The 15738-nt window shown below is 40.0% G+C and overlaps 2 protein-coding genes across 2 annotated transcripts; one reads left to right on the top strand and one right to left on the bottom strand.

Moving 5' to 3' along the window:
- The first annotated feature begins 423 nt into the window (after positions 1 to 423).
- LOC149836910 (DUF2921 family protein, putative (DUF2921)) lies at positions 424 to 3439 on the top strand. The gene has a single exon (XM_090007180.1). It carries the CDS (start codon positions 454 to 456, stop codon positions 3178 to 3180), a length of 2727 nt encoding a protein of 908 aa, XP_089863306.1. The 5' UTR covers positions 424 to 453; the 3' UTR covers positions 3181 to 3439.
- A 7105-nt stretch (positions 3440 to 10544) lies between these two features.
- On the bottom strand, positions 10545 to 14621 carry LOC149836909 (MLP-like protein 423). The gene is made up of 2 exons (XM_090007929.1): positions 14450 to 14621; positions 10545 to 10831 (listed from the first exon to the last, which is right to left on the bottom strand). The coding sequence occupies exons 1-2, from the start codon at positions 14619 to 14621 to the stop codon at positions 10545 to 10547; spliced, it is 459 nt and encodes a 152-aa protein (XP_089864055.1).
- Positions 14622 to 15738: the final 1117 nt, after the last annotated feature.

The raw sequence follows: 15738 nt of genomic DNA, 5'->3' as shown, positions 1-15738 counted from the left end.
CGAATTTATGATGAGCCGAACCGAAGCGAGAACCGCGGGAAAAGGAGTCGGATTCGATCCGAATTGGCCCTGATCATTCAATTTGATAACATTACATAATACTTTCATACTTTAAAGACTTCATAAAAACACAAAAATGGGAAAGAAAGAACAGTGAAAACATGCTATGTTTACATTTCTAAAAAATTAAAAGAAAAAAAAACGTTAAAAAAAATCGAAATTTCCTAACATCTGAATTTGTGGGCTCTAAAAAAACACACGAGCTAAGCTTGAGAAGTGAAGGAATGATATTCCTGTAAATTATAAAAAACACAATGGCAGTTAAAAAAGATCTGTAAAACCGGCGGAAATTATTTCTTCGTCTTCCTCCCTCGTCCCCGTCTATAAAAAGGGGGCCCCAAGGGAGAGTCGACTTTCAGAAACCCACGCGTGGGAGGAAAATCTTTCTCGAAAATGGCGATCTTATTCCCCTGGATTCCTAGGGTTTCTCCTTCTCCGACCCCTTCCCTCCTCCTCCTCTTCTTCCTCCTTAGCTCTCCCTCCTCTTCTTTGATCGAGATCTCCTACAAGCCCCACTGCGACTCGATCGTCCCGGAGTCGACTCCCAAGAAGGAAGCCCCAACTGGGCCGATCGGCCTCCCCGTGAACTTCGCTTATCGCGGCGGAGAGCGGCTTCTAGGCGGGAACGACCGTCAATCGCTCTTGTATGCCGTGAACTCGGTCCGATTCATGGAGAGGGTGGTCTACGCCACCGATCGGCCGGGAATTCTCGGGATCGAAGCCAATTTGATCATCACAGGCGCGCGCCGGTGGAATTCGTCCGTCGTTTCGGTCTTGCCCAAGTTTCATCCTCGAAGACCGAAGATTTTCAGGCGCAACAGCGTATCGCTATATCTTCGGGGTTTCTGGAACGAATCGTCGGGGAAGCTGTGTATGGTTGGCTCTGGATCGGGTGCGCCTTTCAAAGGTACAAGTTCCGATCTTTCTGTTGTTTTTAAACTTAGCTACGCGAAGAATTCGACGATCAGTCGTAGTTTGATCACTGGAGTTTTGGAATTTGTACCGAAGGGTGGTGCTAGCGGTGCGAATAACGTCGAACCGATTTCTCTGTTAGCGGTTTCTGGTAGAAATCATAGTTACAGCTTGATTTCCCGAACAAAAGGCATGTGTTCTGTTCCTGATGCAGGGCATAGTGTGCAGAGTTTGAACAGAAGTATATGTGACTTGCTCAACTGGATGCCCCGCCTCCTTCCTTTCGCTGTAGAATACGATCGGAAGCGCAAATCTGAGAATTGTAGCGTTTTTGGTGGCCAAGAAGGTCTCTTGACATCTATGGAGATCGCTAGTCTAGACTGTTCCAGCGAAGGGAAAGCTTTGTTGTTGCTTGGGTTTTCGAACGGCGCGTTTCCGTTCGGTGGGTTTGTTCAGGATTTTCCTCTTGAAATGACATTGATCGGTGAGGGGATATGGGATGAGAAAACCAGTCAATTGTGCGTTTCGGTTTGTCGATTTTTGAATCACTCGAATTCTTTAGCAGATGCTTCTGTTGGTGATTGTACAATTGGGATGAACGTGGGCTTCTCTTCGAGATTGACGCTTAAGAATAGAAAAACTATCTCGGGTAGTATTTGGAGTAACAAAATGTCCAATCAGTCTGGGTATTTTGATCTGTTTGATTTTGCTCAGGAGGAGGCACAGCATCTTGTTAATCCACTGAATTTGAAGTACGAATTCACACAGGTTGAACGAGTGAGTGAGATGTGTAAAGTTGGCAAGAAGATTGGTAGGAAGCATTCTGCAAGACGTTATCCTGATGGATACTCCGTTAGCAACATGAGATTTGATGTGGCTGTGAGAAATTCACTAAAGCAGCGCAGTTGGGGTTACCTATATCCATTAGCTAATGACTATGAAACTTTCTATAGCAATGGATTTACAGTAAAAACTCCAATTGATCCTGAGTATGCAGGCGGGCCACCCAAGTATAATAATGGTCATGGCCCATTGAACATAAGCTATAGCATAGGCTTTCAGCTTTCTCCCAGGTTTCAATGGGGTGGAGTTTCCTCGGAGAAGAAGCATGAAAACATGGTGGTGATATCTGCTGAAGGTGTGTATGATTCTGAGACTGGCGATCTCTGTATGATTGGTTGTCGCAGTGTTGTCCAGGAAAATGGCACTAATGTCATGGATTGTGAAATCAGTTTGATTTTTCAGTTGGCACCTTTGAATGCAGAAAAGTCTGCCAGCGAACACTTAAGTGGCACAATTAAGAGCATGAGGATGAATGCAGACCCACTTTATTTTGAGCCTTTACAGATGTTCTCTTTTGTTCCATATTTAGATCAGACGAGAATGTCAATCCTTATGATGGAGATGGAGATACCTATGGTTCTTATATCCCTCACTTTGGAATCTATCTTTGTCTTGTTACAGCTTTTATATGTGAAGAAACACCCAGAGGTGCTTCCTTTTGTGTCACTTGTGATGACTGCTGTGCTTGCTCTTGGGCATATGTTGCCTCTAGTGCTCAACTTTGAAGCTGTCTTTGTCAATCGACACAGACAGGCGATTCTGCAATCAAGCAGCGGATGGGTCAAAGTGGATGAAGTAGTTGTGAGGCTAGTCACCATGATAGTTTTTCTGTTGCAGTTCCGGTTTCTCCAGTTGGTATGGTCTGCCAGATCAAGCTCATTGGTGTCAGAAAGAAAGTCTTTTGTTTTATGTTTACTCTATATTTTTGTTGGGTTGGTTGCATGTTTTGCTCACTGGAAGTCATCGGTTATACATCATTCCATTTTGGAAGATCTCAAATCTTTTGCTGGGCTGGTCCTTGATGGATTTCTCTTCCCACAAGTTCTACTGAACTTATTCTCAAACTTGAAAGAGAAGGCACTCACGCCTTCCTTTTTCGTTGGATTAACTGTTGTCCGGTCCTTTCCCCACATATATGATGCATACAGGTCCCTCTACAACACTCCCGGGTCTAGATCGTCCTACTTCTATGCTGATCCAGAATGGGATTTCTACTCTGCTGCTTGGGATGTTGCCGTTCCTTTTGTAGGGCTTGTTTTTGCTATTCTGATATATTTGCAGCAAAGATTTGGTGGTAGATGCATCCTTCCTCAGAGGCTCAGGGATAGGATTGAGTATCATAAAATTCCTGTCGTTCTTAGTTAACTGTTGCAGGAGCCAGGGGGTTCTGCTATATATGAAAATGCATGTGCTTTCTGAGGTAGGCTTTTCATGGTTTTCCAATATTGCAAGCATGTGTATGAACACATGCGGAAGCTTCAGCGTGACAAGATATCTCTTATTTCTTACTGTATACCACTCTGGTTTATTGCTACTCTTTTAGTGAGAAGAAATTTGTATAATGGTGTTCCAAATTCCAATGCCCATGGAGCATGTACATGGAAATATAGGAAAATTTTCAGTTTCTATAGTATATCTTTGATTTCAAACCCAATTTTGCATTTTGTGGCGTCTTTTTCTTTCTTTCTTTTTTTTTGTTTAATTTAATGTAGCCTGCAAAATGAGTACCAACCTGCTGGTGATCCGTATCCTGATTATTATTCACAGCCAACCTATTCATTGGGGATCTTGGTTCCAAAAAATGTTTTCACCTGTGACTTATGCTTTATAAAGATGTCAATTGCATATCTTTCCCTTTCTTCAGGTCTTGCCTTCCATATGAAACACCCTGGGGAAGGTTAAGCAGGGTAGTCCATTGTGGTTGGCTGTGAATAGTTGGTGTACCTTATTGAGCTGCTTATTTGCTGATTACTCATATATCTTCAACAGTCACCATCTTTGTAGAAGCATGGCTCTATGAAGATGCTGGCGCATGCACAGGGGGAACCGGAAGAGAACAGAATAGCTGCACCGAGATTTCACTTTGGGATGTTCTCACAAGAGGCAGCCAGTTGGGGAAAAGAAGAAAAAGTGGAATGCTAGATATTTTTTTGGTGATTCCGATTGCCTCGTTAGTGTGAGGTCTATGGCTCGTGCCTAGCGTGCAGTGTGACTTGGAATTTTGCTCATGGCATTCTTTTCTTCTTTTTCCCTCCTGAAATTTCATTTCTTCACATCTTGATAAGTACAGGGTGAAAGACAGAAAAATCCAATCTGGGTTATGACTATAAAGAGAAATGATAGAATTCAAATTCTTTAAGATTTAAGCTTTTCTTGCTGCTTCAAGTCCATGACCTAGATTAGTTTTGTTTTACCCTCTTTCCTACACTTCATATTTAAATTGTGATTATTGAATCTTTTACTTTTCTGTAATTCGATTAATTGAAGAAATTGGTTGTGATTCACTATGTATGTATGTCACCTGTGTTTCTAATAACTAATCTTGAAGATAAACTTGGTTCATTCAAATATGATTTCTTTTGGTCTTGATCCAATGACCAACTTTCCACTGCCGATAGTAGAGTACCAATGTGAGCTTTATGGACTGTAGGCCCGGGTCCAGGAAATCAATTCATCTGCCTGGAGGCTTGAGACTGCTTCTTTTACTTGCCACTGCTCAAAAGCACAATGATATGCAATGGCAAGGCTAAGCACATGCAATCTGGGGGATCTGTGTGGAGGCGTTTGTTTTACAACAGTGAGTGCTTCAAGTTTGTGTTGCTTGGGCTGGGACACTGATGTGTTTGAAGTAGGATTGAAAGCCCATCCTGAAATTTTGATGTTTAACACAGTATAGGCTGATCCCTTGTGCCTATGTAGGATCCTTATTGACAAGAAAAAGAAAGAGAGAAGAAAAGTCCATTTTATGCATTCACTGCCCCAAATCAAAGTCCATTTTTTGCATTCACTAGCCCAAATCAAATTTGTATTCACTAGTCGTAATGTGGAGAAATTTCAGAAAATAGCTGCATGGGATCATGAGATTTCTGCGTTGTATTAGTCTATGTCTTCTTCCGACTCTTTTTTTGATTTGCAACTTTTCAGTTTTCACGCTAGGTTCTTAGAGTTAACTATGCTCTTAAAAAGCTGGAGGGTCAAAGAGAAAATTCGTTGGAAACAGAGGTCTAGGGTGAAATGGTTTGCGGCTGGTGATGGCAACATTAAAATTTTTCACTCATACGCTTTTTATCGTCATAGGAGGAAGATCGTTCCTTCTATCTCCATTCGAGGTGTTCCCTATCTCAATCAACATGTTAATCCAGTAGTCTTGCTATATTTTAAGACTTTATATTTTGCTTCGTTAACTATGGAGGGTGTTTTTGGTAATGTCCTAGTTGGGTCGATTCAGCATGAGCAAGTCAGATCTATACAAAGGAGGTTATCTGAAGATGAGATTTTTAGGGCCATTAAGGATCTGTTAGGTTGAAAAGCGTCTGACATTGACGGATTTCATGTCAACTTTTTCAGAATCTTTTGGGACTGTGTTAAATTAGACATCGTGAGCATGTTTGATGAGTTCTATCGTAACTCCAGACTACCATATCATTTTCATGTAGCTATTATTTCGCTCATTTCGAAAGATGATGAGGCCACTGATATTTCTTGGTTTCGCCCGATCTTGGTTATAAGTGTTCTCTATCGGATGTTTGCCAAGGTTTTGGCGAATAGGTTGAAATCGGTGGCTCACCAGATTTTTTTTACTCTTAGTTCTCCTTCATCCGTAATAAGAGGGTCTAGCACTCATTCATCATGGCATCCGAGGTTGTTCATTCCTTGCAGCATAGCAGTCAATCTTATTTTGTTCTTAAATTAGATTTTCATAAAGTTTTTAATTCCGTGCATTGGCCCTTCTTATTTTAAATGTTATCAAATTTTGGTATTGATCGTCATTTTTTTGGTTGGGTGAGGGAGCTGGTCTCAAATGCCCAGGCTATGTTAAATATCAATGGTGTTAGAGGAGACTGGTTCAAGCTGGGGCGGGGTCTGCGGCAATGGTGCCCCCTCTTGTTTTTGTTGTTCGATGCAGTTGCTGAGGGTCTTGTGGTCTTGCTTAAGCGGGCCGCTGTATCGCGTTTCATTGATCCTTTGCAGGTTTCAGACTTTCCTGGTCATATTCTTACTTATGTTGATGATATAATCATTTTTGGTCGTGCAAATGTTCAGCAGATGCTTAGGTTCAAGCTTATCCTTTAGTTCTTCCTCTCTCTATCTGGGCTTTCTTTAAATGAGAACAAATGCTCTCTTACCATGTTCAATGTTCAGTCTAATATGCTTGCAATTGTGGGGAGGATTTTTAATTGCACTATTTTGACATGCCTATAATGTACATGGGCTTGACGTTACAAGTGAAGCGCCTCTCTTCTGCTGCATAGGCTCCTACGCTTCAAAAAGTGAAGCACAAATTACTATCGTGGCAGTCGTCTTATCTCTCCATTGTTGGTCGTCTGACTTTAGTCAAACATGTTCTTTTCACTATTCCAGAATTTTTTATGTTTATGTTTATGATGCCTGTGGGAGTAGAGAAACAGCTAACGCGCTTGCTGGTAGGTTTTCTATAGTTTGGGTGTCAACTCAAGGGTAAGCGTCACTTGATTGGTTGACGTTCGATGGTCTTACCTCAGTGTATGGCTGATTTAGGCATTCCTGCGCCCAGACTGTGGAGCATTGTTCTTGTGGCCAAACAATGTTGGTTGGCCCACCAACCAGATAACCCTTGTGCTCGTTTGTTTCTTGCTAAATATGGAGCTCCTGCTCTTATCCAGGTTCGTCTAGGAACCCCGGGTTTGGTGTTCTCGCACTTGCGTAAATCATGGTTGAGGGATTTAACATTTTTCAGAGACCATTTTGAGGACTCCAAAAATTTTGGTCAGTGGTTGCAGTGGGCGCTGGCGCCAAGCGGGGAGTTTCTCACCTCCAAAGTCTATAGATCGTTGCTCCCCCTGAGGGCTAATTGGTTGCTCGAGAATGTGCTTTGGGCGAAGGGCCCTTCTTCCCGTTCTAAGGTACTGGCTTGGTTAATTTTGTACGATAGGATTCAAACCCACATTAATTTAAAGAAGTGGGGCCTTCAGACCTCGAGTTGGTGCGTGCTTTGTCAAGCTGCGGAAGAATCTACGTTTTACTTGTTCTGGTCTGTCTCAATATTTGTGAAACTCTTTAGCAGGACCTGGAGGCATCCAGAAGTGTTTGTTAAGGAGGAGTCCTTTGCGCTTGATCTGATCTTGAGCCCGATTTTTATTAGGCGTAGCACGATGTGGAGGTTGATTTGGCAGACGTGGTTGCTTACCTCTTGGTGGATTGTTTGGATGGCACGCAACGATGCTCATTTTTGTCAAATTCTGGTTAACATTCATAACTTAGTGCATAAAATATTGGTAGATGTTTATGTGATCCTGCGTATGCATCTTAGTGATCTTTCGCTCCCTCCTACTGACGCTCTCCCTCTTTTGCCGCCTTCTCGGCCAGCGGCTCCTGCCTGAGCCCGTTTTATCTGTCTGATATTTTTTTTCTCTTCTATTTTTTTTTATTTGTTTTGGCTTTTGTTCTTGTTTAGTTCATGGGTTCAACATTTTGTTGATCTTCGGTGGTGGTAATGATGAATTTCTTTCGTCTCTCTCTCTCTCTCACAACTCCCTAGAGCGGAGTACTTGCTATGAATTGGGCTTTGGAAGGGTTTATACAAGTGCGAGCAAAGGTCATTTTTATATTAGGTCAAGATCTACTATGAAAGCTATACATCTTATTAGACAACTTATTGAGAGAAATAGAGAGAGGAACAAAGATTTGCATATGGTTTTTATTGATTTGGAGAAGGCTTACGATAGAGTACCTAGGGACGTTCTCTGGTGGACAATGATGAAGAAAGATGTTTCTCTCAAGTACATTAGTATAATTAAAGATATGTATGAAGGAGTAGTAACCAATGTCCGCACTTGTGGAGGGGTGACAACCAATTTTCCTATAACGGTTGGGTTACATCAAGGATCTGCTTTAAGCCCTTTCCTATTTGCTATAGTGATGGATGAGCTTACGAGATCAATTCAAGAAAATGTGCCGTGGTGTATGTTGTTTGCTGATGATATTGTTTTGATTGATGAGTCTAGAACTAGGGTTAATGCTAAGTTAGAATTATGGAGACAGACATTGGAAGCAAGAGGTTTTAAGTTGAGTAAGAGTAAGACAGAATACATGGAATGTCGATTTAGTAAGCAACGAAATAGAGATGGGAGTGTAGTGAAGCTTGGTGAGAAAGAAATACCGGTGGATGTTTCTTTCAAATATTTGGGATCTATCATTCAAAAGTATGGAGAAATTGATGGAGATGTAAATCATAGGATAAAGGTTGGGTGGATGAAATGGAAGAGTGCAACTGGAGTGTTATGCGATCGTAGAATGCCATTGCGGTTGAAGGGAAAGTTTTATAGGACGACTATTAGGCCCGCTTTACTATATGGTACGGAATGTTGGGCTGCCAAGATACATCATATTCAAAAAATGAGTGTAGCTGAGATGCGTATGCTGAGATGGATGTGTGGAAATACAATAAAAGATAAGATTCGGAATGAGGAGATACGTAAGAAGGTAGACGTTGCACCCATTGAAAATAAGATGAGAGAGAATCGTTTACGGTAGTTTGGGCATATTCGACGAAGGCCTAATGATGCTCCAGTTAGAAGGATGGAGAAATGGGAAAATATATTAGTTAAAAGAGGTCGGGGTAGGCCTAGGAAGACATGGATGGAGGTGATAGGAAAGGATTTGAATGCTTTGAACCTCACTGAGGACATGGCATTGAATAGAAATGAATGGAGGAGAAGGATTCATGTGGAAAACCCAGAATGATTTTCTTTGTTGGTTCATATCGCCGACCCCAATTGTTTTGGGATGAAGGCATAGTTGTTGTTGTTGTTGTTGTATAGGCCATTGATTTTTCAACTCTTGAAATACCTGCATATATGCTGGAAATTCAAGATCAAGGGCCCGCCCACACTCAATCAAGTATGTAGATCACATCTGGAGAGTCAGATCCAAGAAAAATAAAAAACATAAAAAGCGGCTTTAGAATACGTATCCCTGTGACTTTTTTTTTAGCTGGGAAACACTCCCCCTGACATACCTTTTTCTTTAATAGGGAACACAGAGAGTAATCTTCCTCTTGCAGACTATCTCAACTCAGAGTAATGCCATATAAAAAAGGTTTCAACATTTGGTCATGTCATTAGCACCCACTCTTTTAGTGAAATTTCAATGCAATTGTAAAGATCTTTTTTTTTAATGATAGGTATATATGCTGCGGTTAGGCGAACCCCCTGCCAGTTATACAACCATACCATTAGGATTTGAACTTGCAACGTTACAACACAAAGGTAACATACACTAGCTACTACTACAGGACAAGGAGCCCCCATGGAAGGCCTGTTTACATAATGTAATCATACGATCCAAATTATGTTTTTTTCCTAACCTACATAGTCCATTAACTATAAAATTAATCCACCAAGTACTCAGAAAAAACATCAATTAGTGGGTTTTACTAGATAGTAGGGCACTAACAACATGACCAAACATTATCCTGAGATAAAAAGTGGATAACCTCTTTCAAGGTCTGGAAGCAAATAGTTTTCTCGTGATAAATCACTAACAAACAACATTTGTTTGGCACAGTTGTAAAAAAAAATGATGAACCAATTGTTCAATTATCAACGGCCTGAATCTGGATATATGACAATCAATCAGATTAAAAGTTTTGCATTCTCTTTTCAGGTTGGAAGGAATCACTTGTCAGATGACAAATCATGAACAAACAAACGTATGCTGGGGGGATGCATTATTAGCAAATGCTATCAATGAAAAAAGCCTAAGTATCTGTTGTGAAAAAGTTTGTGCATGTATGCTTGAAAAGTGATAAAACTAAACAAAAACGATGCACTCAAACAACAATAATCTGATGCAGAGTCTGACCCATAGTTACCAGAGTAGCAAGAAGCGATGCTAGAACGAGAAACACGCATTCAAGACATGCCTTAATGAGTAAATCATGAAGTATTTAGGTAGTGTAAGAGAAAGCAAGAAATGATAATTGGAGCGAGTATGAAGTGGCATATCAAAAAACTAAATAAGACCTGTGTTGTAGGCCTTTTGTCCAAAAAAAAAATGGCCCTTATAAGTGGGTTTTACAATAAAAGCGTTTTTCAAAAAAAAAAAATTTAATTTTTCTTACATGAAAAGTGCATCTTCAGCATCAACAAAAATTACAATTTTATATTGAAGGAAGCGACCTTCCCATAGAACTTTTGAAGCATAAAGGAAGTGCATAATTTTGAACTTCTGAAGCGAGATTAGGAGTTTTTTAGAAGCTTCCGGTGACTATGGTCTGGTTTCTGGCCACAGGCCCAATTACTGAAATGCAATAGAAACTTCACAGTCTAGTCACAGGAGTTTTGATGCACTGTCTAGCACAGATATCACATCTTCCAACAAGCATCAGAAAAAAATACCAAGAAACACAAAGATCTACACCATTATGTCTATTCATATACATAAACGGACATTATTACCACACTTCTAATTAGATGCACATAACCTTGAGAAAGTACTGACAAGCAGAACTAGCTCATAGTAGTTGCATATTATTTCATTGAACAGTAAAACTTGTCGAACGAACGCAGAAACCCGAGAGCTGCTTCCTTTGCTTTCTCTGGTGGTGGCATGGTGGGTGTCAAGGGCTCAAAGTCTGCCTTCCATTCAGCTATGCATTTCTCTTCCTCAAAGCCAGGCACAGGGAAAAATGAAAATGTAGCCTTGTAGGGATTGTACATGTTCCTGAGGTCACCAGCAACAACACTGTAGGTCACCGAGCGGCCTACCTCAACCTTCTCTATGTGTTCCGTCGATTCCTTAACATAGTCGTGCACAACTAATTCACCATCAAGCAAACACTTCTTTTAGGGTCTTTCTCACTAACATGTGCAGATTATATGTAGGTATGTGTATTAGCATACAAGCATCTATTTGTGCATCAATATAAGCAAGCACAAATACACAGTAATGTACTTACTAATGCAGCTGCATAATTTAACTAAAAGTAGAGGCCAGAAAGAGCTGTTGCAGAAGAATGTACACAATTGCAGCAGAGGCACAGGTGTAAACCATACATATGATATACACATATAATTGCTCAAAAGTCGTGGGAGCCGTTTGTATCTCGTGTCACCATTACCAACCAAATGTTACCCTTATTATATATTGGGAAATGTAACCAAGAGTGTCATAGCCAGCATCCTTTCGCTATATTACTTGCCAAAGTATTTTTTCTGCCAAGGTACTCTCTACTTTGGGCCTACGCCATATATATATATATATATATAGGGAAATGAAAACTTATCCAATAGACAACCTCTTAAACCTATCCACTAAGAAACATTTATTGGATTTTCGGTGTTTTTTCAAAATTCTAACCTTATCGATGTGATCTATGTAGTTGTTTCTATAGAAATCAGCTCTTGAAGCATTTGATTCCGATGCATGCATGGATATGTTTTTATAAGGTTTCAACCAGAGTTACCAGTCGAGGAAGCGGGAAGTGATACGGAAAGCGGGAGCGGGAAGCGAGGCACTTTAAAAATTTAGGAAGCGGGGAAGCGTGGGACCACTTAGAAGAAAATTCCAAACCGTCTCGGAAGCGACCTAGGAAGCAAACCAGAAGCGGAAAAAATAGAAAAATGGGGGAAGCGAGGGGGAAGCGTCGGGGAAGCGTGGGAAACACACTTCCCATAAAAGGGAAGCATGCTTCCCAAAGGGGGATGCTTCCCCTCACGCTTCGGAAGCGTGACGTTTCGCGCTTCCGAAGCGCGCTTCCTCCTTTACTTAGGCGCTTTCGGTAACTCTGGTTTCAACAATCAATGACTTAAAATTTCATAATTTTTTTAGGCTCTAAATACCATTTTTTTCATCCAAAATGCATGATCCAAGTATTTATTTCTAGTAAATCAATCATGTTGAACACCTATGTAAGGTCACAATTTCGAAAAAACACCAAAAATCTGATAAATGTTTCTTAGTGGTAGGTTTGGGAGGTTTTCAATATATATATATATATAAGGGAATTAAAACCTCTCTAATGGAAACTCTCTCAAATCTCTCCAATGAGAATTTTGTGGTGTTTTTTTCAAAATTCTGACCATACAGATGTGTTCAGTATGATTGTATTACTATAAATCAACACTTGGATCATAAATTTTGGATAGAAAAATGGTATTTGGAACCTCCAAAATTTATGAAAATTGTACGCAGTTGATTTTGAAACTTATAAAAACCTATCCATGCATCTGAATCAAATGTTCTAAGAACTGATTTCTATAAAAAAAAGCATATAGATCACATCTCTAGGGTCAGATTTTTGAAAAACACACCAAAAATCAAATAAAACGTCCATTGGGAAGGTTTGGGAGGGTTTTCCAATGAAGAGATTTTCATTTTCCGCGTGGGCCCAAAGTTGAGTACCTTGGCAGAAAAATACTTTGGCAAGGAATATAGCAAAAGGATGTTGGCTATAACACTCTTGGTTACAAACGTTTGAGCAGGTAGGGAACCTGCCATGCTTAGTGAACATGTGAAGAAATGGTTTGAACCACAACGATGGATAAGAATCAAACACCAGTATATATGGAAAGTACGGAAATCAACTTGACATGTTAAGTGACAAAAGTATGCGCGCCCATGTTACGCCAATACAGAGAATGACTTCCAGCACATCGATCCAGGAAAATGGTTTCTGGGCATGTTCTCGACAAAAACACCCAGTAGATCCAGAAACTCCCAAGTGTACATACAACCCCAAGGGGGGGTGTTTCAGAAATAATTGATTGGTGCACTAACGGTTTGCCGTGTACCACAGCAATTTGCAGATCCTGATTTATCATTTTCTATCTGAAGCGCAAGATTGAGGCCTAAAATTTTATGTTATCTAGTTAGCGAAGTTTAATTGATTGTCTAAGTTTTTATAAGCCCTGCAAATGGCAAATATATATGCACTTTTCTATGGTTGTATCTTGCAGCTTCAAATCCATTACTAATGTCACTCTGGTCATTATGCAAAGCAGCAATACTGACTAGATTATTCAAGCATGTTTTTCAATCTATACTCCAGAATAGTGAGTTTGTAATATATTGGACAAAGCAACACAACCGAATGAGCAAACTTTTTGTTTTCCATGCATGATTTATGTGGCCACTAAATTAAAGAGAAATACACACAAGAAAAACAGGAGAAAGCTAAAAAAATAAGAATCAATTTAAATTTTTTTTCTGAACGGTTGCTGGTGGCCTATCAGCAGTAATTTCTTTTTTTATAAGGTGACAGAACATGATGAAAACAGACATAAATCAAAATTGTTCTTGAACTCAGCAATCTTTAAGAAAGCTCCTCATAGAGTTCCACCAGGGAGGGCAAGTTTGTAGCTTCACGTTTGGAATCAAGAAAAGCTCTCAGGAAAATAAAATTTTGCCTATTAGAAGTTTTGATATGATGATGTTTTTAAATTGAAAAGTTTTCACTTGTTTGGATAGCATTAAAAATAAAATGAAAAATCTTAAAAAAAGTGAGAGGAGGAGGGGGTGGGGATGGAGCTTCTCCGCTGCAGTTTTCCTGGAGGTAGGTGATGGTGGTGATGGTTGTAGTGGAAAATCATCATGTGGTGGTGGTGGTGGTGGTGGAGCTTCTCCAGTGCCGTTTTTTGGGTGGTGGGTAATGGTGGATGGTGATGGTTGTAGTTGAAAATCATCATGGGGTGGTGGTGATGGTGGAGCTTCTCCGGTGCCGTTTTTTGGGTGGTGATGGATGGTGGGGAGGGAGGTTTCCGGGTGGTGGTAAGATGGATGGTGGTGAAAAATCATCCTAGTGGTACTGGTGAGATGGATGATGGATAGTGAAAAATTATAGTGAGGAGAGCCGTTTTTCTAGAGGTGGGTGACTGTGGTGTTAGTGAAATGGTGGGTGGTAGGAAGTGGACCTCACAATTTTCTTTTGGTAGGAAACATTCTTTCACCTTTCTCTTGGAAAAATGTTCTCTATAAAAAAAGATATACTTTAGAGAAACTCTTAAAAAAAAAATTCTCTTTTGAAAGGGTCAAATTTTCATCTCATGTCACTTTTCCTGCATCTTGTTGGGATCACTTCTTCATCTTAAACCAAAAAGAGCAAAGTTTTTACTAAGAAGAGGAGATGCACCCTGCCAATGACTAAAGAAACAATATCCTCGAATGTGTGCATGCATCTATGCATATAATTATCTAAAAACGGAGAAATTAATCTATTATGTTGAAACTTTGTGTTAATGAATGATGATGCTTAGACATAAGCGCCTCATCATTTTTTTCACCATCCATTTAAGCAATCAATGGGGAAGATTGAACCAAATCACAGTTAGTCCCATAAAATCTTCTGAAAACAAAGAAACTGTTCAATTAATCACCACCATAGTCCAAAAATGGTCTGTGGAGGTGGGCTAAAGAAGACTAGTTCCAAAGAACTTACCAGGTCCTAGCTTGAACAGGCGCAGGCTTCCAGGGGATCCATCTCCTTTCAGGTACTCAGCTGCAGCAAGCATTTCAGGGTTTATTTTGCTGACAATCTCATTGTTCCTGTACATTTCCCAAGCAGTGGAAGCAGGGACATTGAGCATGACTTCTCCCCTCAGGGTTCTCATTGTTCTTCCTCTAATTCCTTGCTGATTGGTTTGAACAACAATTGCAAGTTGTGGTAGCAGCTCATTGTGAAGCCTTAAATAGGCTGCTTATATGTTTAAATAAGAGAGAGAGAGAGATTGGTTTTGCTATCTCTCCCCATATCTTTTAGTGATACGCATGACCCTATACAAATATAAATCTAGTGAAAAAGTAGATTCCCACCTACAAAGAACCTAGTATCTTTCACTTTATACTTTCAGTCCAATTGCAAAACACTATTTCTCATTAAAATTCATCAGTTCTCATAGTTGTAGCTAGCAACATTCATAGTAAGATTACCACCGAGGTGGTATCCCATGTGGTAAGCGGGGTCCTCTCAAGCATGGGGTGGCTATTGTTCTAGTAGGGGTCACCCAGCTTGCCGTTCAACAAAAAAAAACATTCATAGTAAGAGAAATATAAAAGCGAGAATGGTGCAGTTCAAACTTCTAACACATTTAATTACTCCTGTGACGATGAGATCATCGTTTCACATTGATTAAATTTGATAAGAATACAATTTGATTTTTTAATACAATAAAAGATAAGATATATTAGTTAAAAGAGGTCGGGGTAGGCCTAGGAAGACATGGATGGAGATGATAGGAAAGGATATAAATGCTTTGAACCTCACCGAGGACATGGCATTGGATAGAAATGATTGGAGGAGAAGGATTCATGTGGAAGACCTTTTTTGGTTCATATCGCTGACCCCAATTGTTTTGGGATGAAGGCATAGTTGTTGTTGTTTGTAATAAGAATGAGAATAGTGTGAATATCATATGAGACTTAGTTTTGATTTTATTATTATTATTATTATTTATTTATTTTGTTGACAAGGGCTCTGCACTCTTGGCTAGGGGTGGTCACAACAGAGCCACAGTGAACATGGCAACCCTCATTAGTATCCCCAAAAAAAACTACGCAAGTTTTTTACAATTCAAAATTTGAAAATCATATGAATAACCTTATGAATTCTGTTGAAATAAATTAAGGTTAAAAGAAAAAAATAGTCGACCCACATTTCTCTAAAAATCAGACATTTGGCTAAGGCACACATGAGTAGCGAAACAAATTGGCTTGATTCCCACAGATCTA

Source organism: Nuphar pumila, chromosome 5, assembly GCF_984573655.1.
Source record: "Nuphar pumila chromosome 5, dmNupPumi1.hap1.1, whole genome shotgun sequence".
In the NCBI taxonomy this organism is placed as follows: domain Eukaryota; kingdom Viridiplantae; phylum Streptophyta; class Magnoliopsida; order Nymphaeales; family Nymphaeaceae; genus Nuphar; species Nuphar pumila.
Note: the sequence above shows the minus strand (reverse complement) of the source record. Positions and strands in the feature narration are given on the sequence as shown.

What these genes read in the sequence shown, in the direction of transcription:
- LOC149836910 (XM_090007180.1), top strand. Translation starts at nt 454, where the DNA reads ATGGCGATCTTATTCCCCTGGATTCCTAGGGTTTCTCCTTCTCCGACC.
- LOC149836909 (XM_090007929.1), bottom strand. Translation starts at nt 14,621, where the DNA reads ATGAGAACCCTGAGGGGAGAAGTCATGCTCAATGTCCCTGCTTCCACT. An exon ending in CCTGTTCAAGCTAGGACCTG is followed by an intron (nt 10,832 to 14,449) that starts GTAAGTTCTTTG and finishes ATGGTGAATTAG; the next exon opens with TTGTGCACGACTATGTTAAG.